The 26,075-nt window shown below is 43.9% G+C and overlaps 1 protein-coding gene across 2 annotated transcripts in view; it reads left to right on the top strand.

The window, feature by feature from the left end:
- Positions 1-16,926, top strand: part of KANK1 (KN motif and ankyrin repeat domains 1) — a 97,279-nt gene extending 80,353 nt beyond the window's left edge. For both annotated transcript variants that reach the window (XM_075136444.1, XM_075136443.1), the window contains 9 exons: positions 1,527-1,745; positions 2,570-2,678; positions 3,874-4,083; positions 6,180-6,267; positions 9,038-9,257; positions 11,951-12,093; positions 12,631-12,831; positions 15,182-15,280; positions 15,928-16,926. In XM_075136444.1, coding sequence (XP_074992545.1) covers positions 1,527-1,745; positions 2,570-2,678; positions 3,874-4,083; positions 6,180-6,267; positions 9,038-9,257; positions 11,951-12,093; positions 12,631-12,831; positions 15,182-15,280; positions 15,928-15,990 — 1,352 coding nt within the window. In that variant the 3' untranslated portion in view covers positions 15,991-16,926. The remainder of the gene's footprint in view (positions 1-1,526; positions 1,746-2,569; positions 2,679-3,873; positions 4,084-6,179; positions 6,268-9,037; positions 9,258-11,950; positions 12,094-12,630; positions 12,832-15,181; positions 15,281-15,927) is intronic.
- The last annotated feature ends 9,149 nt before the right edge of the window (positions 16,927-26,075 follow it).

The following is a 26,075-nucleotide window of genomic DNA, read 5'->3' as shown; positions in this document are numbered from 1 at the left end:
ATTTCCACAGGTGCCCATTTTGTCCCGAGCACGCAGGCGCGTCTCTAGAGGGGTTGCTCTTGCACGGGAGGCGCCGGGGTGACTGTGCCTTCACCCCGCACTTCCTTGAGAGGGCAGAAGCTTTTTGGCTATACCTTCAGTGACATACCCTGTTGATACCCTGCCGTATGCTTTTCCTGGCATACGGCTTCCCCCTGTAGCTTGGGGAAACTATAAGCAATGGCAGGAGTGCAATAGGTCTCATTGCTGGGGAAGGCGGCTTGGAAATGCATGTGGGGTGAGATTTGGTTGGGAACTCGGAGACTTGGGTGGGAATGGGAGCCAAGAGGAGGAAGCTGCTGGGAAGTGACAACGTTTGGAAAAATCAGCTTTATTACGTCCTGTCATAGGAAAAAAAAATGAGGTGAAGTAAGAAGGAGGGGCAAAGGCAGCCTAGCAAGAGCAATAAAGATGTCAGCTGTATTTCTAAAAGTGAATATTTGGAATTTACGTTGCTACAATATGTTAGCATCCTGTGCAGTGGCGCTTATCTATTTGAACAAGGCGGCTGTGGCTTAATTCAGGGAAAAAAACTGTGGAGGCAGAAGAGATTGAAGCAAGCTTTGAAAGAAAGAAGTGATAGTGTTTAAAGTAAATTAAACACTGTCTTTTTTTTCCTTGAAATGCTAGCAAGATTACTTAAGGAAGACTGTGTGTTTAAAAAAACAGTGTGTTCCACAAACAAAAGCATTTGTGCAGCTTTGTAGAGCAGTCGTAATAGCACAGCTGGAGGAACTCCAGGGGAATCTGTAAAAGTCTGTGCGTAATTAGCGCTGCCTTTTCAGCACACAAAGGGAAAAAATGAGTGGATGCCAGCAAATCAGGGGAAAAAAGTATAACCCAAACATTTGGAATTTGATTTGAATACAACTACCAGCTTAATACAACCCAGAAAAGGAGAAAAAAAAAAAAGAAAGAAATGCAGTGGGTGGGAGTTTATTGCAGTTGTCTCAGTAACTGGATAAAGTATATAACTTTCAGAACTAGTAGAATGCTGGCAAAAAGGAAAGTTTCCTGAAAAGTTTCTGCTTTCATAGAAAATGCCATTTATTTAAAAAAAAGTAAGATAACAGTGCATTGCTCTTGCAGAAGGAACCTGCAGAGTCCGTGAACATACTCCTCAGGCATGTCAGCGAGGAGCTCGGCGAGTCCACCCTGAGCCAGGGTGGCAGGAGCTGGGGGTCACTGCGTGTACTAAAAGAGAAGGAAAAGGAAGGAGCACTCCTTTAATCCGTTTTAAAGCCAATACCTTTATAGTTTTTCTTTGTATTGTATGTTTTCATGGAAAGAAAAACTCACAGCTATTTTTTTTTATTTTCTGAAAGCGATCACACCCTTTTCCTATCGGAACCTCAGAAAAGAGTATTGTAGAGCACAAGCGTTGCCCTTTTTTTTTCCAATTTGTTTTTTTTCCCGCTGTTAGTCACAGTGTTGACGGAAGTGTTTTGGTCTGATTCCTCCGTGATGCCTACTGTCTTCTCTGGCAGGTGCTACTTTGGAGTACATCCCACACGGCCAACTTGCAAACGCCCACTTAACTTCAAATTTGCGAACGCTGAAATTGGAGCAGGACATTGTGCCTGCTCAGGAGGAGAGGAAGACTCCCCTGGTAGAAGCTGTTCGGGGAAGGAAGTCCTTTTCTTCTCAGGACAAAACTCTCGCTCCAATTAACCTGACAGATGACCAGCTTGCCTCTGGCCTCTATGGTAATAACTGGCTCACATTCACCTTTCATCGTGCTGATGGGGTTTGAATATGAAATACAGTTAAAGGTTTGCAGGGTTCTCAAAATTGCGGAAGCAGGGAAAGATGTGGCTACGGGGAAGATCACAGTGTGAGACCCTGTGTCTGCAGATAGTGGTTAGTTTTTAAATGGCAGATTGCAGCACATCAGTGAAATGCCATTTAGTGTCTTCATGAGAAAAACGTACCGAGAGAGGAAGGGTTAATAAAATATTTTTTTTTAAACTTAAGTTTGTATGAATGTTTTACCTGTCTTCTGCTTAGAGGTTGGTTTAAAAGTTGTTTCGGTGAATACTAAAATCTAAAGAAACAGCCTTGATTGAACCTCCCCACCCCGCTGAATAGGTTATTGTTAAATGTGCTGTCTGTATTAACGCGTTAGTTCTGGCAATGAGCTGCTGTCATCTGACACCAAGAATTAAGATTTTCTTAACAGAGCGAGTAACCCATTTCAATGTTAGAAGTCTTTCACAAATAGCAAAGAAAAAAAAGTGACTTTTCTTAAAGTTTTCTAAAGCATCGTAAAGATTAGCAACATGTTGGAAGATGGGAAAGTTAGGCTAAACTCGTTTTCTATTTCCAGAGCTTGTTTTGGAAGTTATTCTATATTTCCATGTGTGTATCTCACACCATGACTGTATGTATAAAAAGATTAGAAAGCCCAGCTTCAGTTGGTAAATTAAACAGAAGGCTGTTTGTTTGTTTTGAAAAATTGTCTAAGGCTGCTGTAGTCAAAGCTGGCTACAGATGTGTATTGATATGCGTGCTTTGTCTCCCTTTTCAACAGTGTGTACTAGTAATGAAAACCCACTCAAATCTATTATGAAGAAAAGGGACGGGAAAAAGGATTTGAGCAACACCAAGAAGAACCTGCAGTTTGTCGGCATTAATGGCGGGTAAGAGACCTGTCTCCAAAAAATCTGTCATTGTAGCACTTTCACAGTGGGAAGGAAAGGAGGAACCCAGGAGCTTATGCATAGCTTTGGCCTGTCCTTCAGGCTTAGGTGCATCTGCTGAGTTGGAGGGAAGAACGAAACAGCTGTGCTCATCTTAATGCTCGGTGAACCTTTTGTGCTTGCAAGTCATACGTGGCATCAGTCTCAAATACCTGTAGATTAGATTGCTGCCAAATTTAACACAGGAAGATGAAACAAAGTCAAACAGCCATGGGAACGTTTCACAGGCAATATTTTAGTAAGGAAAACTTTATTTGGCAGCTGACAAGCGCAGCATTGTGCTATTGAACAATACTGCAAGAGATGGCATTGCCTAAGAATTAACGTTTCTGGCACAGAAACTTTGCTACACAAATACAGAAAACAGTATGGAAAATTACCTTCTTTTAAAATATTACTTACCCTTGCAGAATGTTGCAAAGAATTTCAAAATGGTTTCACCAAATTGTTTTTATATAGCTTTTCTAGCCCTTTCCTCAGATTAGTTTTTCTTTAGTACAAATGCCGTGTGCAGTATATAGCCTAAATATCGCAATTATTTCATTTCATATGCATTGGCTAAAAGTATAATTACTTATAGTGGGGGAATGTTATCACTCATAAATCATTGTTGTACATTAGAAGAATAGGCTTAATACATTAATTCATCAGCTGTTGAGGTTGGTGAGATAAGACAGTTAATTAGAATCAGCATGATAGTTGTCCAAATTACTTATATTTCACGTAAAATATCAAAATGTTTTGGATTGTCACAGGAAAAAATGTTAAAATTCTGGCTGTTGTCTTTAGATTGGTTTGTTAGCTTCCCTGCTTATATCTGCCTAGTAAGGCAACAACACAATTTACTCCGAACAAAGTAATTTCATTCTGGGGCTAAGGCAAGGTCTGACAGAGTGTTAAGACTTCCATTTAAAAAAGGTCGTTCTTCTTTCATTACACGCTGTACACGTAATAATCACAGCATCAGTTGGCAGCGACACTGAGTTCAGTGAGTAGAAAAGGTCTCTGAGCAGAAAACAGGAGGACTAAGCCTTTGCAAGACATTTTTCAACTTGCACCAGTGCAGGCGGGTACTGACCGCTGCTGAATGGCGCTGAGCAGGCACCCCTGCCCCTGCCCATTCTCCCCCCCGCAGGTACGAGACGACATCCAGCGACGATTCCAGCTCCGAGGAGAGCTCCTCCTCGGATTCGGAGGAAGAGTGCGAGGGCCACGAGTACCCCCGCGGCCGGCACACGGAGGAGGGACAGCCCGTGCCCCGCGCCCCGGAGGTCTGCACCGTGGGGGCAGAGAAGGACAGCCTTCCCCTGGAGTGCGAGGCCGAGGAGGTGGAAATCAGAGAGAGGTAGGCTGCTCACCCTCTCCCAAGCACCTCTGAGGGGGTTACCTCCGCCTTGTCGCACCGTGCGAGCCGCGGCTGTGCCCGTGCTGGTGGAGGGAGTGCCAGCCCCCATTGCTGCCCGTGCTGGTGGAGAAAGTGCCAGCCCCCATTGCTGCTCGGCTGCTGCCTGCTTCGCTCCTCCTCGAGAGGGTAACCAGAGGCAGTTTCATGGCAAAATGACCGTGCGTGAGCGGGGAGAAGGTCTCGGAGAGTGTCCATTCCAGCGGCTGACCCCAGCGGCTTTAAATGGTCCATTTAGAGTGAGACCCAGGCGGCTGCTCCCCAGAGGCTCTACCAGGTCACAAACAGCACTCCTTTGGGAGCAGGCAATGCCTTGTTAACAGCCTGGCCTGTAAAACAGTAAGTAAGCAAGCAAATGAGTCTTGAACAATGCATACCAGGTCAGCAGCCTGCTGGGAGCACATCTTGCATTTGCACCTTCCGTAGCACCTCAGCCGTGGCTGGTATTGCTCAGTAAGACGATGGGGTACAACAGCAAGGAGGTCATCCAACCCTGAGATCATATACTTCATATGGGCCATATACTATCATATACTTTTAGGCTGCTGTGACCCACTTGTTCAGCATTTCATGTCTAAGTTACTTTTCAAATTGCTGCTAATAAGCTGTGTAAGGTAGTATTTGGCAGGCAAGGCTTTTTGGTTTTTTTTGGCACATGGAAAGCAGTAGTGTGGTGAGTTTTTACTGATTCTTGATTAGTAAATTGACAAAAGGAAGTATAAACATAGTGAAGGGATATTTTGTAGATACCGGGTTTGGCAGATGTTTACAAGTGCTAGCTTGGAAAATTATGTAAGTGGAATAATAACAGTAAAAGAGCTAAGACAAAACTAATATGTCATGTTTCACTGGAGATACAGTTCAGCATCAAACTTATCTGTAATTATCAACTGCTAAATAAAAGAGATGCAGAAATTCATAATTAAGGGCTATTCGTAGGCCTTGGAGCTGTGAGTTTTAAAGTGCCCTGAGCTTTACTTATACAGTGCTGTAGCCTGTTATTTTACAGGTTGCACAAGAAGATGGGCAGTTTCTCAAAGGAGCGCTCTAATTTATATTTACCCTAGCAAGGGGTGATGGTGAAGAGAGGCAGCAGGACGGCTTAGATAGCCACGTGTACTTGAGGAGCATGTTCTTTGCAAGCTGGTTGCCCTGGCAGTGCCCTCCGAAGGGAAGAGGCAGGGCCTATGGCCACGTGGGACCAAGCGTGGTCCATGCGATGGTGGAGCATTTCATTGCTCTGGAAGCACCAGCAGCTGGCTTGTAACCCTGGAGGGCTAAAATGTCCGCCTTACACATATGAGTATGTTAGCCTCTCCACTTTTAGGGAGAATTTTCCTGGAAAATTGCTGTTGTTCTCTGTGTCAGGCTGTAGGGAGAGGTGGTTGGCCGCAGCCTGGTGTGCCATGTGGCATGGGCATGGGCCTTCTTACTTTCAGCTGTTCCATGAGTTTTGAAATTTGTGATGGAAAGGGGGCAGAAGTTAAAACGTGAAGGGGGACTGGAGAAAGAGAGTAAATTTCCAGAGTGGACAGGATGAGAAAGTGTGGTTCTGGTGAGCAGGATAAAACGGGAGCCAGCAGGGAGGCACCGCCTCTGCCCTTTGCCGCAGGTTAATTCCATTTCCGTCACAACTAACGGCATTTCCTCTTGTTAATCAAGTAATCAAAGCACAGAGGATGTAATACATGCTTTGCAGTCTTACAGCGGTAGGTGAGAATTTCCACTAGAAGGCTTGCCAGGTCTAAAGCACAGAAGTGATGTGTCGCCTGCTCTCCGTTCCCACTGCTCCTCCCACATATACATCTGGGAAATATATTTTTCCTCCTCGCGGAGGTCTGCAGCCCTGCCAGTCCCTCCACTCGCCCTGGTGGGAGTCCCCGCGGAGAAGAGCTGCCAGAGCGGCTTCTGTGTTGCAGCAGCTGATGGCTTGCCTGGAAACATTCATTCCCACGCGACTTTCAGAGAGGTAAATGCTTCTATGCTGAAACATCGAGAGAAAAATGTAAATGTGCCATGTATTCTGCTGTCTCCCTCAGATACGAACTAAGTGAAAAGATGCTTTCTGCCTGTCACCTGCTGAGAAACAACATTGATGACCCCAAGGCATTGACCAACAAAGATGTGGTAAGCAATGCAGGGCAAAATTCTCTCCGAGCTGCAACAGGAAAACTTCAGGGTGCTGGTTTTGCAGGACCAGCACCGCAGTAGCTAGGCAGAAGGGGATTTCATCTTTCCTGGAAGAATCACAAAGTGCTTTTTCTATCAGGAGACTTTTGTCCAGAGAATGTGCTTGTGCTTTGTGTGCTGGGGTGTTGTTGTCTCAAGGCACACCCATAAAAATAGTTTCACACATCCGTGCATTCCCGTGTTATTTTTGTAAGCGTTGCTTTAGCACTGCTCTCAGGCCTCGCATTAAGAGACTGCACGGGGTGAGGAGCCTGTTTCTTCCCATGACAAAAGCTTAGAGCCTGTTCTGAAACTGAACGTGCTCTGCCTCCTCCTAAGCATAGGGATACTGCTTTTGTCTCACTGCGCTGGCAGCTTTTATCAGTACAGCAGGGAGTAAGGAGGATTCGTTGTTAATACTCAGTGTCCGGAAATAACGTTGTATTTGCTTCATGTAGGAATTGCCTATATGCCTCACACAGGAATTGCCTATGCTACTTTGTGAGGGCGATCTGAAAGCAAAGGAACACTGCAAGGAACGCTTCAAGATATGAAATTGAATTTTGCATTTGTTACATTTGTGCAGTGATGGACAACAATCCAGTGCCAGTCTCCTCTACTGTAGAGCATCTGCAGCTTCTTAAAGACAATAATATTGTCTGTAAGACACAGACACAAATACTGTCTGTGTCCAGTTCTGACATTTGTGGTCCAGGGAATGTTTTGAAAGGTTGTTTAATACAGTTGTGATGGGTAGTTTTTAATCCTGTGTCAGTCCTTCAGGAGTAGTTTAGGCATTCAAAGAACAAATACTTCAGGCCCAGTCAGAGTTGAAAGTGTAAAAAATGGCATAACCAGGTGATAATCTCTGCCTTGGAAGTGTAATTTGAATTTACATGTTTCTTTCATGTGCTTAAAGTGTTTGCCAGCAGAAGTGGTGCTTTGTATCTGGAAACTGCAGACTAATCAGCTCTTGTTCTCTGTCTGCCTGCTGATAAAGAAGTCTTGTCCAGAAAGGGTAAACTTCAGTACAGCTAGGGATCCGTGTAAATTGTCCCAACCTCTTCCAACATACTCAGATCTTGTAGCTGTTGTTTACAGCAGAAAGAGCTGTGGACTGCTCCTTTTGGGATGTGATGGATCACTTGAATAAAAAAAGTGTACCATTTACTTAATAATGTGTGTGATACTGTGACTGTGAAAGTAATTTCTCAGTGGTATTTTGCACTCAGTAGTGCCTAAAATAATAAAAAAAAACTTACATTGTGTTACTTTATGACCACTTTTGTGTGTCAGCTTTGTATGTACACAATATACGTGGTCTCTTAACTCAAATGGTTCGACCTTGTAGGTTGTTATTATAGTAGTACTGATGTAGAATATTCTGTATATGTATATATGTAGTACAGATATATATGTAGTACTGACGTGTGTAGAATGTCCCTTTACCAGACACTGGCCCCCTCTAGAACTACTGGTACAGGTCCTCTGTGTTTTCCCTAGAGGCTAGAGAAGCGTGCTGAATGTCTTTGCTGCAAAATTGTCCTTGAACTTACTGGCCACCTTGCAGATGGGGATTTATGAGAAGAGAAGAAGGACATGGTGGTCCTTCCAGGTTAGAGAAGCTGTCTCAGAAAGTCAGAGCTGGCGGTGACGGCAGGAGCCCCCTTGGCTGACAGCTAGATCTGCTCTACCTACATTGTTCCCAACAGATAGTTATCTCGCCTAAGAGGCTCCTACCCTCAGCCCATACCAGTGGGAAAGTTTATCTTGAATGTCTAACCTGCATCTTCTCATTGCAGCTAAAATCCCTTACTACTACAGCCATCCATCCTGCAGGTGAAGAACAGGTTCCTTCTTTTCTCACTGCAACAGCCTTTTGCACTGTGAAAATGTTACAGAGTTCCTTTCCCCAGCTGTTCTTTCAGCAGAGAATCTCCATTTTTTCCTATCTGTTCCATAGGTCAGATTTCCTTGACTTCAAATCATTCTGGCTGCTCACCTTTGAAACCATCTCAACCAAATCTTTGTCATTCAGTGATCAGACCAGGCAAGGTAGCCAGTGCTAGGCAGAAAGGCAGAAAGGCAGAAAGAAGGGTCTGCATCATGCACCATGCAAGCTATAAATCTGTTTATTCACCCCAAAACGCTATTTGCCTTTTTCATTACAGTGTGGTGTGGTTGACTCAGATTCAGCTTGTGATCATCTGTAATGCCCAGCTCTTCTCCTGCAGAACTGCTGTCCAGCCAGTTCTATACTTTGTGCGTTTGATAATTCATGCATCGGGATTGGGCCTAATTGACTTAACATTCTGTTGTTTTAAGTCCCTGAGACATGTGCGTTCCCACTGCTCTTAGTCTTGGGTTCACCAGTGATTTATGAACTTAGTTAAGTGTTTCATGGAAATGGTTGCTCCAAGTCTTGTTTCTGTTCACCAGTATTTGATACCCCCTAATTCTGGAGGTAATCTCATCCTAAAATTCTGTGCCCTCAGAGGTGAACCGTTCCTGAAAATGAGGTGAAATGAGAGGAGGTAAACAACTGGTGTTTTAAAGAGGGGTTCAGTCGGAGGGGAAGCTTCAGCCCATACATCTTGTTTGTGAGCTGAATACTTTCTTCCCACATTTGACTAAAAAAGGCTTGACCTCCTGCATCATTGACTTGTGGAATGGAAAATCCTTTAAATAGATTGCCCATATGTAAATTCTTCTGTCTTGGTTTTGGCAGAGGTTTTGTTTAAATACCATCCAGCACGAGTGGTTTCGTGTCTCAAGTCAGAAGTCGGCTGTCCCTGAAATGGTTGGAGACTACATAACTGCTTTTGAAGAGATTTCTCCTGCTGTCCTCAGACATATCATCAATATGGCAGATGGAAATGGAAACACGGCTCTGCATTACAGCGTCTCACATTCTAACTTTGAAATTGTAAAGCTGCTTCTGGATGCAAGTAGGTTGACTTGTTTGCATATTTTTTTTTAATTATTTTTGGTTTTTGCAGTCCTCATGAGTGGAATTCTTGATGAGCAAGAGGTCAAGTTTGGGCTTCCTCCGGCAGCTGTTTTAACTGTTAACAGTTACATGGTGGCTCACTTGGATAGTCTAGAATCCTTGTTTCTAGTGCTAGCTTTGGAGGTGATGGTGATGGCTCTTGAAGAAGTTACAAAAACACTCAAGTAAATTATATACAGAGTTGACCAGTGTTTGGGACAGTTAGGTAGTCCAAGTTGAGCAGTACCAGCCTCCAGCAGTTTTCTCTGAAGGCACTGCAGCTGCTGCTCAGCCAAAGGTAGGGTGCTGGTGGAGGAAGATGCGTTCAGGTATAAACATCCATGCTAAACACTCAAACTAGGCTAGCTTTATCTTACTAGAGCAGTACAGAAGCTTTTTCTAACCACCACCTTGGCATGTCTGTACTGTTCTCCTGAGAAACTGGAGCAATATGGCATTCTGCCATACAGGAGCATTTCCCTGATCCATGAGCAATGTGATGGTGCTTCATTTATTTGCTTTTGTTGTTGCTTCCTTCTCTCGATCGCCTTGCCACATACATGCAAAGAGGGTAGTGGCAGAGGGGAGACTCCAGAGCATCTGCTCCCTACGTGCACTAAGTCAGAAGGCAATCAGCAGAAGGTGTCACGCTTTGGAGCTGGTCCTAGGCAGGATGCGATCTGTTTAAGCCTAGTTTTGCTCCCTGACTGAAGTTTCTTTTCCTAAATTAGTTATAAAACCTGTCACAGTTGGTTGTGAAACTTAACTAGACCAATGACATCGCTGGAAGTGTAAGCCTAGCAATATTTATAAATCCAGAAGGGTAACATCAGATAAACAAGGATATTAATGATACAGATCTCAGCTTTGATAACCCAGCACGACTGTCACTGCAAAGACTTCCTCGGCAGGCAAGTGAGTGCTTTGAAATCTCTGGTCCTGTTTGAAGGCAGCCTGTTGGGAAGAGTGAGTCACGGCAGGAGAATGCGGGGAATGTCAGGAGCACAGTGAAATGCAGCAGGCTGGCTCTGCAGCATGGCAGTGGGAGGAAACTGCCCCTCCGCTTCCCTGGGTATCGCAGGGTAGCATGAGCGTATTCATCTGTCGCTGGAAGTCAGGACTGCTGTAGTTACAGCAGCTGGTGTATTCCTGTGAAGACAGTGGGTTTTAACTGTAAAATCTGACAATTGTGACTGGTGCCAGGTGCGCGGGAGCACACTGCGCATACCAGCAGTTGGAAAATATTTGCGAACAGGCAAATTCCTTCAGGTTTCAACAGTCTCCCTCTGGACTTTGTCTAGATGGTTGCTACAGTCAATTTTGCAATGTCATTATATCACAGGCAGATTCTCAGTCCAAGAACTCCATGTTTGTGCGTTCGGTGGGAAAAGCAGGTGAGACAAGAGAGTCTCTGTATCACCGTGCAGTGTTACCAAGAAGACAAATAGGAAAACAGGTCTGCTCATTAGCCATATAGAAAAGGAGCTGAAATGTGACTTCAGAAAACACACCTCTACTGAAGTAGTCTCATCAGGGTAGGAGGGCATCGCTTCCAATAATTATTCATTACTCATGGAGTAATGCATGTAGCAGAGTGTCATGTTCTGTGGCTTCAGTGGCTTCCCAGGAGTAACTTCTGAAAGCCCAAGTTATAACTTGGGCTACTGGTTATAAGGTAGCACAGGTGATGTGTAAGGAACATAAAAAAATGTGCATTTTCTTGCAGGTGCACTTTATTGCTTCTGCAATGTTCTTTTCACTTAAAGAAAAAAAAGCCTTTGGCAATAAATCTGAACAATTTCCTGAAACATTTTTGCTTGTTAAGATATCTGTGGTGCAATTTGACCCCAACTCTGGAGATACTGTTTATGTAAGTCTGAGTTCTTGCTTTCCAATACGATGAGCACACTGAAAGCCCTGCTGCCTGGTAAACTAATAAGCCCTCCTGGGTTTCTAGTGAATTTTAGAAACAGAGACAGACTGGAGGTTAGACTTGAACGAAAAGGAGAACTCTTGTCAAGTGCTGGCACTAGTCAGAGGACTTGACTCTATTTGTTCCCAGAGTACTTTTGTTCACAGTCAAATACTCTGTAGAGCTGGAAACAGTCTTTAATTGAAGGGTTTTTCTGCAGCTCCAAAACATGGCAAAGTACACTTGCAGATCTTTAAAATAACACCAATTATAGGAAAATGTTTGTGCTGAGGAGAATCAGCTTTTCCACTGACCATGTTGCTGGGCCGCTTTTGTTTTGCAGTGTGGATCCCTTCAGGAGAGGAGCTTAAAGACTCACCTGATGGTATTCCTGCGGTTTGGTCCCATGACCCCAGTGGTCATGTCAAATTTCAGACCACTTGCTTTTACAAAAGAAAAAAAACACACAAAGAAAGCCCTAAATGATGACATATAAAATGGCTTTGTGCTCTCCCTTGTGTTGCATGCATAGTAGAAGAGAATCCTTTTCTTTCTCGGTCTCAAGAGCACCCCTGTTTATTTTTTTCTTCTCCACTTTCCCTTGAATTGCTTCCATTATGAGAGCAATTTCTGCCTTTTCTTTTTATAGGCTGCTCTACTAACAGTTTATTCAGTTCATTAGCACAATTGCTGCTTTTTGGGTTCCTGCTTTCCAAAGAAATTATCTCATCCCTCTGCAGATGTCTGTAACGTAAATCATCAGAACAAGGCCGGCTATACCCCCATCATGCTTGCTGCACTTGCAGCTGTGGAAGCAGAGAAGGACATGAGGATAGTGGAGGAACTGTTCAGCTGTGGGGACGTGAATGCTAAAGCCAGCCAGGTCAGTCAAATGGTTTGCGGGACACTGTTCCTGCTCCTGTGGCTTTTTATCTGTCCTTCCACACTCCCATCCCTGCTTCATCGATTCAGCTTTTGCACTCGTTCACTCTCGCCCTCTGCGGTCTTTGATGTTCGGGTATATGTTTTTGATTACTGTATACAAAATGGAACCATGGAAGAACAGTTGAGCCTCAGGTCTGGATCTCTCCTAAAAACGAAAATTGAATATTATATGAAAGAACCATTACTGAATTTTAGGAGGCATTTACAAATTCTGCACCATTTAGTTCCTTCCAAGGAACTCCAGATGTCTGGAAATGGATCTGATACCTTCCTTGAATTTAATAAATAGCTATGTGAATGTGGGTTATTGTATGCGTAAAAGGTATTTAAATAATGGCAATTAGAGCTTTGAGAGTGCTGTATAAAATGACAATCCTTTTTTTCCCCCAGAAGCAGCGCGGTGCCAAAAAAAAAAGTGTGCATGCTTTGTCACTGATTGTGTGGTGATTTAGGTTTTCCTCTTCTTTCCATGCAGGCTGGTCAGACCGCGCTGATGCTAGCTGTGAGTCATGGGCGGATAGACATGGTTAAAGCTTTACTGGCCTGTGGTGCAGACGTAAATATCCAGGACGACGAGGGCTCTACAGCTCTGATGTGTGCTAGTGAACACGGACATGTAGAGATTGTCAAACTTCTGCTGGCTCAGCCTGGGTGTAATGGCACCCTGGAGGACAATGTGAGTTGCCTTTCCAGACAGTGCTTCATCAGATAGCTTCTCCACTCTGGAATGTTTTTCTAATTCAGGTTTTTTGATGCAGTGGAGAGCTGCTAAAATCCACTTGCACAGCACCGAAGTACCAAATGCATGTATCCTCTGCTTAGTGGTAGCAAATGCTGTGATTATTTGGTTAGTATCTCTGCTTTTCTAACAGACCTAGCCAGTAGCTATTTTTGTGATTAGATGTAGGTGTGCAGTGGCCAGAAGAGGTAAACCATTTGCTAGCTCAGGATGTTCACGCAGTATCTACACCATGACTTTTGAGGGTACAGGTTTGGTCTCAGTCATGAAGCTGCATTGTCCTGACAATAAACAGATACAGGCTGTGACTTCAGTGGCAGGTGAGACACTTGCATATTTCTTGTTTGCAAGGATCATTGCAGCCTACACTGTTAGCAGACAATTTGATCTGTAGACTTCTCAAGCTTGAAGATGTTGACTTAGCTGGTTTCTTGCCAGTACTGTGTTCTCGTTAACATCATCACTTTTTGGGTATGTTTCCGTTCTTCCTATTGCTTTCACCCGCTGAGCACTGAAATGGAGCCTGGGTTTAGGATTTGGGAGGGCAGTGGGAGGTTATTTGTTGAAGCTGTTGCAGAAAGGCAGAGACATCATTTCTGTTCATTCACTCACCTGCTGCAGGAGTCGGCTCAGTTGCCAGTGGTGTGTAACAGCTGGCCTGAGGGGAAAATGTAAGGAGGCCTCAGTGTAACAAATCCTTTTGGGGCAGTCTAGGTTATTGCAGCTTGGATACTGTTAGTACTATTACACCGAGTCAATAATTAAAGTCTTTATGGGGACATGACACTTAGCTATTCCTGTAGGCTGTTTGATACTGTTTCCCAAGCACAGCTTGTTCTGCTGCTTATTCATTTTATAACGGGTTTGTCTGTGCTGAAAGATTATGAGATTTTTAGCGTTCCCCTAGCTATTCTGAATGTGATGGTGATCCTTTTGCAGTCAGCATGATCAGTAGTAAGCTGAGCTTCATCCTACTGACGTGTGCCACTCCGACAGTGATTCAGCATCTCTCTTTAAGAACTTGGCTTTTCCTGGTGTTGACTGTGAAGTATTTGTTGTGCATTTGTAGTGCGTTATATTGCACTGTAGTGGACAGCTCTTCTAGCTTCCTGTCTGCTCAGGACAGTTAGATTTATGTATAATCACTCCCTGTAGTCTCGTAAGAAGACTTTCCACTTGGATGCTGTCCGTCGTGACCCACGCTGGAAAAAGGGTTTACAGTTTCCTTAAACTGGTGCCAGCCTGCTTTAATACCAGTGCTATGGCAGTGGCTGGAAAACGTGCTCCACTGAGAGAGCCAACATAAGAGGCGATCCCTGTGAAAGGACATATCAAATACTGGCATTATTGTGGAAACTTCTGCGCACAAGAGCCAAAAGCCAGACAGTGGACCAGCAAGCCACTGTGAGATTTGTGCTGAGGTTGTAGCTGCCTGCCTCGTAATTTAAACACCATTGGAGAGCAGGGGGTTGTAACCATGTGATGCACCAATTTCAAGAACAGAAGGAAGGAAGGAAGGCAGAGTTGGGGATGTGGCAGCTTCGTGCAAGTGTGCCCCTCTGACAGCTCAGAGGTTCACATCGCAGGTTGTCTGATATCTGCTTCTTCCTGGACCAAACATGGTCTAAAGGGAAACCAGCAGGTCAATATATTAACCTTTAGGTAAAAGCAGTCTTTGCTTCTAGCAGCCTCAACAACTGGTTTCTGAAAGCAGTATCTTCTGAGAAATGGAGGTGACAATATTCGACCAGGAAGGTCCATGTGTTTGTAGTTAGACTTCCATCAAGGAGCATTTGGAATTATGAATGCAACCGCTCTTAGTGTTAATGTGAGCCGTAACACAACAATTACCATTATAACACAGCAATTATAATGATATTTGATTAGCATTTATCCTCCCTTATCTTCTCTTCCACTCCTCACTGACATTGTAGTTTCTCTCAGACAGACCAATCTTCTGAAATCACTGGTCTTATACAGCACTACATGCAACGTTACTGTGATAATGGCGTGCTCATTCTTCCTCAGCAATAATCGAGACTCCTCATTGAGAGAAATTATGAGGCCTCTGACAATTGGACTGCCTCATAAAACAGCAGTGGAAGGCTTATTGTCACTTAATTATAATAAAAGAAATTAAACAAGACTCTAAATTAACCCAACTGTCTGTCTGAGCAGTGGGGCCTCCACTTCCTAACTTCCCTTCTCAGTGGGCTGATGGGGCTTTTAAGAGGTCTGTTAATGCACAGAAGCACTAATTATCTTATTTCTTCATTTCTTCTCTCAGGATGGCAGCACAGCACTTTCAATAGCCCTGGAAGCTGGACATAAGGACATAGCAGTTCTCCTTTATGCCCATGTCAACTTTTCCAAAACCCCGTCACCGGTTAGTACACAAACCTCCTGCAATTTACCTTTTAACTTGCTGCTCCTGAACGTAATGGGAAACCATAAAAAATGACACCACCGCTACCACCACACCCGGCAGCTGTACAGGCATATAGCACATGAATTTTCAAGTTTATTCACAGGTTAATTTTTATGCTGCTAAGTGAAATGTACATTTTTAAATACAGGTTGTGTGCAGAAGACCAAACCCTGGCTGAAGGATACCTCCTTCTCACTTTCATCTGGGGGTGAAGATAGCACACTAGCAAGGTTCACTGACTCTGGCTAGCGTGTAGAGGTGCTGTTGCGTTGTTTTAATACTAATTATTGACCTGGTCACCAAAACACGGGTGTTTCTGGAGCTACAGCTGTCCTAGGTGTTCTGGCAAATATCCACCTGCTCTCCGAGCCCCGACTCACCCTCCTGATAAGCTGCTGCTAAACGTTTCACTGTTTAAACAACATGCGCTCTCCTTAGTAGGCTGTATGATAGCTGGCACTGTTCTTCCTAAAATGAAAAAAAAAGAAAGATTAATCTGTGCAATTAAAGGCAAGGGATTGAACAGAGTGCTTGTGAGTGCTCTGTTCTCATTCAGCTGGCTGGAATAATTTCCCTTTGATTAATTGTTCTTTCCTCTTTTCTAGGGCACTCCTAGACTGAGCAGAAAGACATCTCCTGGTCCCACTCACAGAGCCACGTTTGAGTAGTAGTGCATGAATATCTGTAAAAATCTCTATGCCATCTTTAAGCTGCTAAATATTACTGTTTTACTGAGACAGATACTGAATGTAATTGTCTTGTGCCTGAACTCACCAGCAAAGTGAAAGCAGAGATCTAGTGCTAAAGATAGAAAACTGTAAACTTGAAGCAAGCATATAGTTAAGTAGTGCTCAGCTGAGAACCTTAGCCAGAACTGTTCTTTGGCTCACCTACTCATCTTTCCGTACACTCACATACATCCTGTTTTTTCTTTGCTGTAGATTATCCTTACCTATGTTACGTGCAGCCTAAGACTTCTAAAGCTATCCATGCAGGGGTGTCCCGGTGGCTTGTTTTTAATCATTCTAAAGCATACTTATATTTACTGTGCCTAGGCTTTATCACAGTAACCTTTTCATAAATTTCATTCCAACGTGATTTCGATGTTTTTAATTACTTTGAAATTCAGAAGTTGCAGTTGCTTATATAGTCAGCTCCGTGGATCTTGAGCTGGTGGGTGAGTGGGTAGGTATTGGGGATAGAGCCTCTCGTCAGGTCTGAAGTTCACTAAATAAGTTGTTGCTAATTGGGGATAATGTATAACTTTTTATATGAAAGATACTAGTATCTATAAAATTAACTCGCACAGTATTTTCAACATTTTATATTCCTTAATAATTAAAAGCTACATGAAGAATTACATGTCCTGTTACCATATTTTTATTAACTGTGTCAGTCTATAAGCTCCATACATGTTTATTGGAGAGTAAAATTAAAGGTACCAGCTGTATATTCCCCTTGAGTGGAATTGAGCGTAGTTCTCTGTGCATATTTATGGAATGCTATTACCTTGTCACATTCACTTTAGTCATGTGTATTGAAATGTTTGAAGTGCCTTAGACTCTTGCCATATTTTCAGAATAAAATTTCATTATGCTGTTTTACTCCTCTCCTGTTTTACGTGTGATTTGTCATCATCCAGATATGCTGCAAATAACAACTGCGGAGGCAAAACAGGATAGATTGGTAAGCCAAGGCCCAGAGGACTGCATAGCTCAACCCTTGGGGATTGCTGATGCGAACAGCATCAGTGCTCAAACTAGCTTTTTCTTGCTGATCAGCAGAGTAAAAAGGTTTGCCCAAGGTATCTGCCATAGCAATGCACTTGCTGCAAAGGTTGGACCCTTTGCTGTTTGGGAGAGAAGTGGCCTCTCTCTTGGCCATGTGCACCATCATGGGGAGGCACCAAGGATGGTGTTCAAGCAGTTTGACCTAGCTCTCTACAAAGTAGTTACCAACTGAAATAAAAGCCTTTGAGCTTTATCTTCCAGACAATCCTGGCAGCTTGGTGAAGGGGATGCTTTTTAGATGGCACTGGAGCAAGTCCTAAGCTAGTGCCTCCGTATTCTTGTCAGTTCAGACCTAACTGATGAGACAGAGAGACACATTCAGTACCTTCCTTGAAGGGAGCTATACACTTTTCTTCTGTGTCCTTCCTCCTTCCCTCCCTAAGTCCTTATCAAACAGCTTTTCCCACATAATCCCTTTGAAATAGGGACCCACTGAAGCTATCTTCATCCCACTTGGCCTTTGTGGACTTGGTGGCTTGGAGTGCTTGAAGTTTCTGTGAGTTCTGTCAGAGCTGGTTTGGTCCAGCTCTGCAGGTACTGCGTGATACCAGTGCCAGGCTGGTACCCCAGTGCTAGGGAGTGGCCCCTGGGCAGGTGAAGTCTCTCTGCTGGGGGGGACACAAACTGCTTAACATAGCAGTTCCAAACAAGGCCCGCCCCACCTTGAGGTCTGTCAGTTTTTACTATTGCACACCTCTGGCCAACTTTTCTTCTCAGCCTTCACTCAGCATCTAATTTTGTGTGTATGCTGTCTCACCTGGATCCTAAAGAGGTATGTCACCAACTTGCCAAATTACTGTGAAAATAAGGTCTTCCCTCTGACGGCAAATGGCAGCGGCAGCTGTGAAAAATTAAACAGAAAAAAATGCCCCTCGCTTTGCCAGCCGAGCTTGGTCAAGAGGCAGTGGGTGCAGACTGTCCTGTGTAGCAGGGAGCTGGGCTGTGCCCCACACGTGCATCCACCATGACTTGAGACTTGGTCATGTGCGGTGCATGACACCAGCGCAGGCTCCCCGGTAAATTCCTTGTTCACGTAGGAGCCAGGTGGGTTTCTTATCCAGCAGAATTAGTGCAAGTTGGATCTCCCTACCTTGGGCATGGCAAGAGTGGCTTTTATTTCATTTTCAGATCTGTTGATCTGCCACCTCTTGCCACAGTTCGAACAACTGTCTGGAAAGCAAAATCAAGATAATCTGTTCTTGTCTTTATGAGTGTCTTTAAAACGCATGTGGTGCTGGAGTTAAACAAATTAAGCTGAAGAGTAGAAAAAGGATGAATACTTTAATCTCTGTCCAGAACTTGTTCTAATTTCACAGAAAATCCAGTTCACTTATTTATACATGCTTGCCCGTATCTAATGGATTAAATTCTGGTCTGTTATCTGGAGAGATACTGCATTACCAGGACAGAATTTGGACCAGGGACAGGCTTCTACTTTCAGTTTTACCAAGAATATAATTTTTATTTAGCACTGGTTTGACCAAAAACAGTCTAGTTGTGCTTTCTGAAGGTAGTTAGTAATCATACCTTTAACTCTGGCTTGTATCTCATGACAGTGGTTTTAGGTAGTCTGCGAGGAGCAGGGAATTGTACTTGATGATCCTTATGGGTCCCTTCCAACTTGAGATATTCTATGATTCTATGACAGCAGTTTTAAAGCCTGTAGATTATGCTTTGTTGAAGAGTATGCTGAGCTGTCTGATAATGTCCTCTTCAGTAGTGCCACTGTATTGCTGTAGGAGATATCTTAATTAGTAATATGTCCAAAAGATCTTTGCCCCAAAAATAGTTTTTTAAACACGCATTTTTGTTGCTGCACTACTACCTTGCCACTGTGCTTCTTTTGCATGCATGCATATTTGTACATACTGTAGCCTGAGGCTAAAAAAAAAAATTTGAAACGCCTGTGAATTTAGCTGTTCAGAGAAGAGGGTCATGCCTGTTATTTTCTGGGTTGGCACAGGTCCCTGTCTCTCCTTCCACAAATCAATGGGAGTCCTGGGCATGATGGGAGTCCCGGGCACGCAACTATCGTAGTAGGGGTTAAAAAAACTGGTCCAGTAGTTTAGTGACTAATTACACAGGGAGAGTCACCAAATGTACTTCAATAGTTTTTTTTTTACCTGGCAAAAAGCATAGGGAAGAATGCAGAAATAAATATTCCATCCTTTTTTTCTCCATCCACACCTCCCCCCCCCCGAGAGAATTAGTGGTGAAAATTAGGGGTGAAAATTTTCCAAGTGATTGCATTGCTTTCTAATGGCCTTTACTGGCAGAAGTCTGGGGAGGAATCTGAACCTTCTAACAGCATGCAAGAGTCAGGTCATGCAACTCAAGAGTTCCTGAATTTATTTAGGTGCCATTTTCCTGGTAAGCAAAAGGGTTGACCCAGAATTGGCCTCCTAGAGCTTCAGAAAATGTTAGATGAAGCTGTGGACTCGGCAGTTCTGTGCAATGTTCAGTTTCTTCCCAAAAGCTCATTGTCTTGGGTTAAAATGCCTTGTAAAGCAAAGTGTCCCCGGTTTTAGCTGTATGGTGAAGTAGGCCGTTGTGGTATGCCATGTCAGGAAGATTGCCACAAGCAGTCAGAACTTTGGATATGTTGGTGGATATAGGTGAAAAGTACAGAATGACTATTTTACCGAAGTCAGTGAATGTCATCTCTGGCCTAAAATCCTATTAGGGGAGACTTAATGCGGTCAAAAAAAAAAAAAAACAAAAAGAAAGAAAGAAAGAAAAGGAAAATGAAAAAATAGTGATTACTTCCTTTAGCATTTTGTTTTCTTGGATGGCCCTCCTGTCTCCAAGAGGCTGACACCTGAAGCAGTTCGCACTGTGGAAGTCAGGCCTTTCCCCAGGAAATAGTTAAGAGATTCCCAAAAGCATTTGTATCCACCTATACCCTCTGCAAGCCAAGTTTAATTCCACCTGCTAATGCTGGATAGCATTTATCACAGGTGCTGGGATTAAGGGGTTTACCATGCATACCAGCTTTGAGCTGAGCTCCCCCTACACACTCTCCCCAGCATTTGTTTTTCAGTTCAGATCAGATGATGATTGACATTCAGTATATCCAAGCATGATGTTGTCATCACCTTTGAACTCCGACTGCCAGTGAATATATAAAAGCTCTGGCACTTTTTCAAGACTGTAAAATACGTCACTGTCTTTTTCCAGTTACACTGTCATACATTAAGTGAGGCTGCCATGTATAATCACTCTAAGAGATAAGGGTCAAGGGTTACTGGTAGCGAGTTTTAAAATGATGGAAATTAGCCAACACAATATTGACCTAAATGCAATGACTGAAGAAGGCATTCTTGCAGGATGTACTTTCAGAGGTTTTATCTTCTTGATACAGCTGGAAGAACTCAAGTTATTCTAGAAATAGCTTTTAATGTCTGTTTCTCCTGGTGTCTCATACTTCTGGCTGAGAAGTCTGGCTGCTCTGGGTCCAGTTCAGCCATGGTGTGAATAATGCAAGGCTTGGCGTCGATCCCTGACACACAGGACTGGCTCTGTTTGCTGGGATGGAAGCGGCCCAAAGGCTACAGACGTCCTCCTGCCTTTGAAAGGCAGCAGCAGAGCTGGCCAAAGCTGCTCTTACTGCAGCTGCACGCAGCCCTCTTCCCTGGGCTCTGTGTCTGCGTACGGGTCTGTAAACTTCATCCCTTCCTGCTCTTGTGCCTGCATCCAGGTCCATCGAACGAAAGCTTAACTACAAGCATTTCCTCGCTAAAAAGAGAGGCTTTCACACATTCAGTTCAAATGGGGATGCTTGGGCCTGCCTCTGAGAGCCTGACGTGCGACAAGGGACAGAGGTAGGAGGTCAAGGAACCATGTTGGAAAACATGCAAGAAGGATTTTGCATTAAACACTCTTTGAAATGGCCACGATGAGATTAGGAGAAAGGGGTACCCAGATTCAGGTTTGTTTCATATGTCAGTTGGGAACCGTGAAAGTACTAGCCTTCACTACTCACAGCCTAATGCAATGCCTAGGGAAGTCAATTAAAAATTCCTGCCTGTTTCACTTCACTTTGGCTGTTGTGTCTCTGTGCATGCATATGCTGAACAGAAGTGCCAGGTTAGAGCTGAGCTGTCTTTTTCCATCAGTTGCTGGTTGGTTGGTATGACATCATCCAACATATCAGTACCTCATCTCTTCTCAACAAGTACCACTGGACAGCAAAGTGCTGTTAAGGAGCTGCAGAACTGCATGCTACCTTCAAGAATATTTGGGAACCTCTGTATAAGATACTATGCAGGAAATAGTATAACAATTTTTTTTTTTTTTTTTGTGACGATGATGGTAACAACTTCTTAAAGTTGTTTGTAAAACAGCAGGTCTGTTTCCCTGCCAGGTTTTTAGGCAATGGGAACAAAGCAGGTGAGTAAATCATGCTGGAAGTAGTACTGCCTTACGGCTGTATACATACATTGGTCAATATATCAGATGGTTCTTTATTATGGGTGATAAATTAATTCAGTGCCTCAAAACCTCTGTTGTAAGTTTTCTGCTTCCTTAATGATACGCACTTTCAGCTTTTCCTGCTCAAAGAAAAAGATAAGCATGTTTCCTCACACCCACGCACCCACCCCATGCACGATCCCTGAAGGGATCTCAGGAATGAGAAGATCATCAGGGAAAACGGGAGCCTTCAGGCGGTTGGTACCTGCTGTGAGCGCTTCGGCTGGGGCCTTAAAGGGGGTGGCAGGGGGCACGGGAGACAAGCTTGATGGACCTTTTTTTTCCGTCTATCATTTTACCCACCTGTGCTTTGTTCCTTCGCCCTGTGCCACTTGGCCACTTCTCACTGGGAACTACATCTGCGCATTTTCTTTTTGGTTAGCCAACACAGCCAGCACCAGCAAATTAAATAATTTGCCTTTTAAATAATTCTTGCTGTACAAAACTGCCCTTCAAAGATCTCCACAGTAGAGACCTGTAAATAAGGGCATATACTCTTAAGCAGAGTACTATTAAATACATCCAGCCATGAACAGCAGAAGTCAATGTCCATGTCCTCTAAACACCACTACAGCCATTTGCAGGATTATTACTTAGATAACATAAGGGCTAGCATTTTTTCAAAGCAGTGCACGTGCTTTTGTATGATCTGTACGTGCCAATCTGAACGGAAGTAGCAAAGAGATTTTTCTAGGAGATATACTGGTAATTTTTTTCTTCAGCTTTTCACTTAATGGCTTTAACCACTGTTGCAGAAACAGCCCTTTCTGCATTCTCCTAAAGAGCTTTGGCCAGCCTCACAGTTGAAAGGGTAGCTCGTGCTCCCCCAGTAATACTGTCCTTCCTCACTCAGCCACATTAACTTCACTGAGATGAAGGTATGCCATTTCTTTTGCATGCCATGGCAAAGAGGCAGATTAATAAATATCCTTCTCTACTTCCTGGCCATGGTATCACACCCTTCTCTGAGGCATGAAAAGCCACCTGCTGTCTCTGGCAGCTATCCTGCGGTGCCCCTGCATTGCTCTTGGGCATTTTCTGGGGCCAGAAAAGCAACTTTTCTCCAGTCCCCAGGGGTGAGGGAGCCTTAGAGCCAGCCAGTTACAAACGTTTGGTACTGGGGAGGTGTGAGCAGGCAGGGGCTGGCCCAGGAAATGGCTGCCCCCCCCACTGTGCACTCGTTCTTGCAAATTTATCATGAGAATTTTCCAGTCCAACCACATATATCTTCTCAGAGGTCCTTTATTGTGGTGGTTTAATCTAGCCTAGCAGGAGGAGCAATGCCTTCTGCAGTGGATGCTGATTTGGGAGGAGTGTGAGCAGAACAGCTGCACAAAGAGATTGAGAGAGATTAGAAGCACAGGATAACAATAAAATGAGATTTGGTTTAGGAAAATCAGACTGAAACAACTGAGGAAAAATAATGTAAGTTTGTGGGAGTGAGAGAAAGTTAGAAATCTGTAATGCTGAAAGAGAACTCGCCAGAGACTGAATAAAACAAGAGTTGGCAGTGCAACAAGAACAAAAACGGACCAGAGCTTGCAGTGTGATGAGAGCAAAAAATGGTCTGTGCATTTTTTTGTCCACTTCAGGTGGAGCAGAGAGGCACCTGATCCTGGAAGATGTAATACAACTTGACACCATTCACAGTCAGTGTGTCACCAGGGAGACAGCTCCGAAGGCTGCCACCATCAACCCGACAAACAACAGCTTTTAACAAGTTGAAAGTTGAAAATAAGGAACAAGTTTAAAAGTATACATTTGTTTTGCTAAGAGACAAATCCTGTAAATAAGGAATTTTAAACATCCCCCAGTACGTGACTGTTGAAATACCAAGCCAAACAGATGATTTGCACACGGGCAGTAAAGCAAAGAGATACAGCTGAAGGTGAGAAAGTTGTCAGGTTAGTTCTGCAAAAACTGGTTTTAGTTCTGGGGAAGCCTGGGTGAGTTTTCAAATGAATATCAGCTTGTCACCATCTCTGTCTGTTGTGTCACGAGATAATTGCCCATTCTGGCGTTCGTACAACAATTCATATTTGGTCAGAATTGGGTCAAGAATTGGAGACAAAAGAGACACACATAGATATATGAAAATGGGTAAGTATGTGTGTGAGTTTCTGAAAACATGCTACAGATAAGACTGTACATCCCTCCTTTAAGCTGTGTGAACAAAATGATCCAGTGCCTTCTCGTGGTGCCCCGTTGATCCGCTGGAGAGCCCAGCTGCCCGGCAGCAGGGTGCTGGCTGTCCTCTCTCCGCCGCCCCGGCCTCCCCGGTGACTTCTCTGCAGAGCAGAGAGACCTCTACAGACGGGATAAATCCAACACTGCCGCAAGCATGCAGAGGAAAATATCCGGACATTGACAGCGCAGTTAGTTACCGGGTTTTGTTTTGGGTTTGGTGGGGTTTTTTTAGTATTCTGGTATTGTTTCATTCCTTTTCTTTCTCTTTTAATAACCCCCTCTCAACTGCTGACATTTCAGGGCCTGCATGTACAAGCCAACATATGCAAGTCTTGGTCTTAGATAATTATTTTCTCTAACTAACTTAACATTGAATTAGTAGCCCACTGCTTTCTACCCAAGTTTTAGGCTTACAAGGAGGCCCAGCAGTATTCTCCTGAGATCTGGGGTCAGGAGATGGAAAAATGCTGTGCCTTTGGAAGAAGTGACGAGCATTGCAAAACAACGGCTAACAGAGATAGAGAAAGGAACCTTGCCACGTAACCCTGTGCAAAACCTCAAAACCCCTACAGCTCTTCTACCAAGTCAGCATGGAAGAAGTTCAGGAGCCTGACATTACCTTCTAGGAAATCTCTAGGGGTAGCATTTTTTGGCTTGTGAGAAACTGATCTACCCAAGAGCAAGAGGTATTAGGATGGCTACCCAGGCTCTGAGATCTACCTCTGCTCCAGGAATTAAAGTTTCCCTCAAATTACAGGATGATTTTCTTGAGGATGCTAACAAAATCACCTGCCACCTGGTGCAGGAGACATGTTTCTGGTGTCCTTTTCCAGCTAACGTGTGACAAACACACAAACACACACACACTCCCCCCCGCCCCTGACCAGCAGCCAGATCAAAAGGGACCCTTGCCCTAACTTAGAGCAGCGGAGGATCAAGGCCAAAACTCTCTTCCAACTGCAGAAAGGTTTGTGTATTATTGCCTTCAAGCCTGAAAGAAAAAGGTTCTTCAAAGGCAGGTACAAATCTGGAAAATATGCTATCATCTACCATGGGCCTGCCCAGGGAATCCCACGGTCCGCTGCTGGCACACTTTATTACTGAGCAGCACGAAAACGAGCTGGGTTGGACAAAGACTTGAGCTGAGGAACTAGCTTTCATCTGAAATGTAACATAGACTGTCTGAAAGTACCTGAAATAGCTGATTGCCTTCCACAGGCAGCAAACCTGATCCTGATTCTGTGGCTCAGCAAAGCTGAGTGTGTTGATCTCAATGTTAAACAAAAACACAGCACAAAGATGCCTAAGTCGCCATCCTGAACTGCCACGTGTCTTCTCCTTGAGATGCTGGTGGGGCAAAGGTGGAGAGGAAGCTGCATGTGGAAATTTAGCCTTGGCTTTAAATGAAGGTTTGGGGAAAGCACAAGTCCAGATTTGCAAGGAAAACGTGCAACTCTTCTATCCCTGCCTCCTATATTTCCCTCCAGTATTGCTGATTGTGAGTAACCTACTAAGTCCCTCATCACAATGCGGTTGTCTTTCCCACTGCTTTGATTACACCAAAACAAAATGCAGTATGTGAAAGTCACTCCTCCTGCCCGGAGGAGGGTTGCAGTAACCAGCATTTTATGGCCAGGGCACTCTGGAATTCCAGTGCTGGAACTGACAGTGTTTCCCTCTACCACCATCACTTTCACTGGTCCACTTATAAATTATGATTAACAGTGCAATCTCATATGACTTGGTCTGGGACATCAGTTATTTTGACCATCTTTCATGAGTGGTCAAGCGGTGCCCCTTGGAACTTAATATTGACAATAGCAATGATTTAGAGACCTTCTTTGAATAGGAAGAAAAGGCAAGTGCAAGATATTCCTTGTAACAACATTGCCAAGCTCCGTAACAGCTCCTATTTTAACAAAGGGGATGTCATGATGTGACCAGGTGAGTACTCTTTTTTTTTTTTTTTTTAAATATGTATGTGTGTGTGTGTGTAGTTTTAATTTCATTCCCAAAGTTGGCTTTGAAAAAATTATAGGAGGGATCTCACTGGAGCACATAAGAATAAATAGCTATTGGAAGTTGGTTAAGGCATATGTTCTTCACCCAGTGGACCAGAACATCACCAGGCTGATGGGCTATCGGGTAAATGAGCATCCAGGCAGGTATTTAAGGTATGTATCATTCAGCTGGTAGAACACAGTGAGTTCTACAGAGAGGAGTTATGGGCTATTGTGTTAATAGATACTTGGGCAATTTTAGAGATGCACACTACTTACCTTCAGGTGCCCAATGAACAATCTTCT

The sequence above is a fragment of the Calonectris borealis genome, chromosome Z, assembly GCF_964195595.1.
Source record: "Calonectris borealis chromosome Z, bCalBor7.hap1.2, whole genome shotgun sequence".
Taxonomy (NCBI): Eukaryota; Metazoa; Chordata; class Aves; order Procellariiformes; family Procellariidae; genus Calonectris; species Calonectris borealis.
The sequence above is the reverse complement of the archived record's forward strand: the minus strand, read 5'-3'. Positions and strand labels throughout refer to the sequence as shown.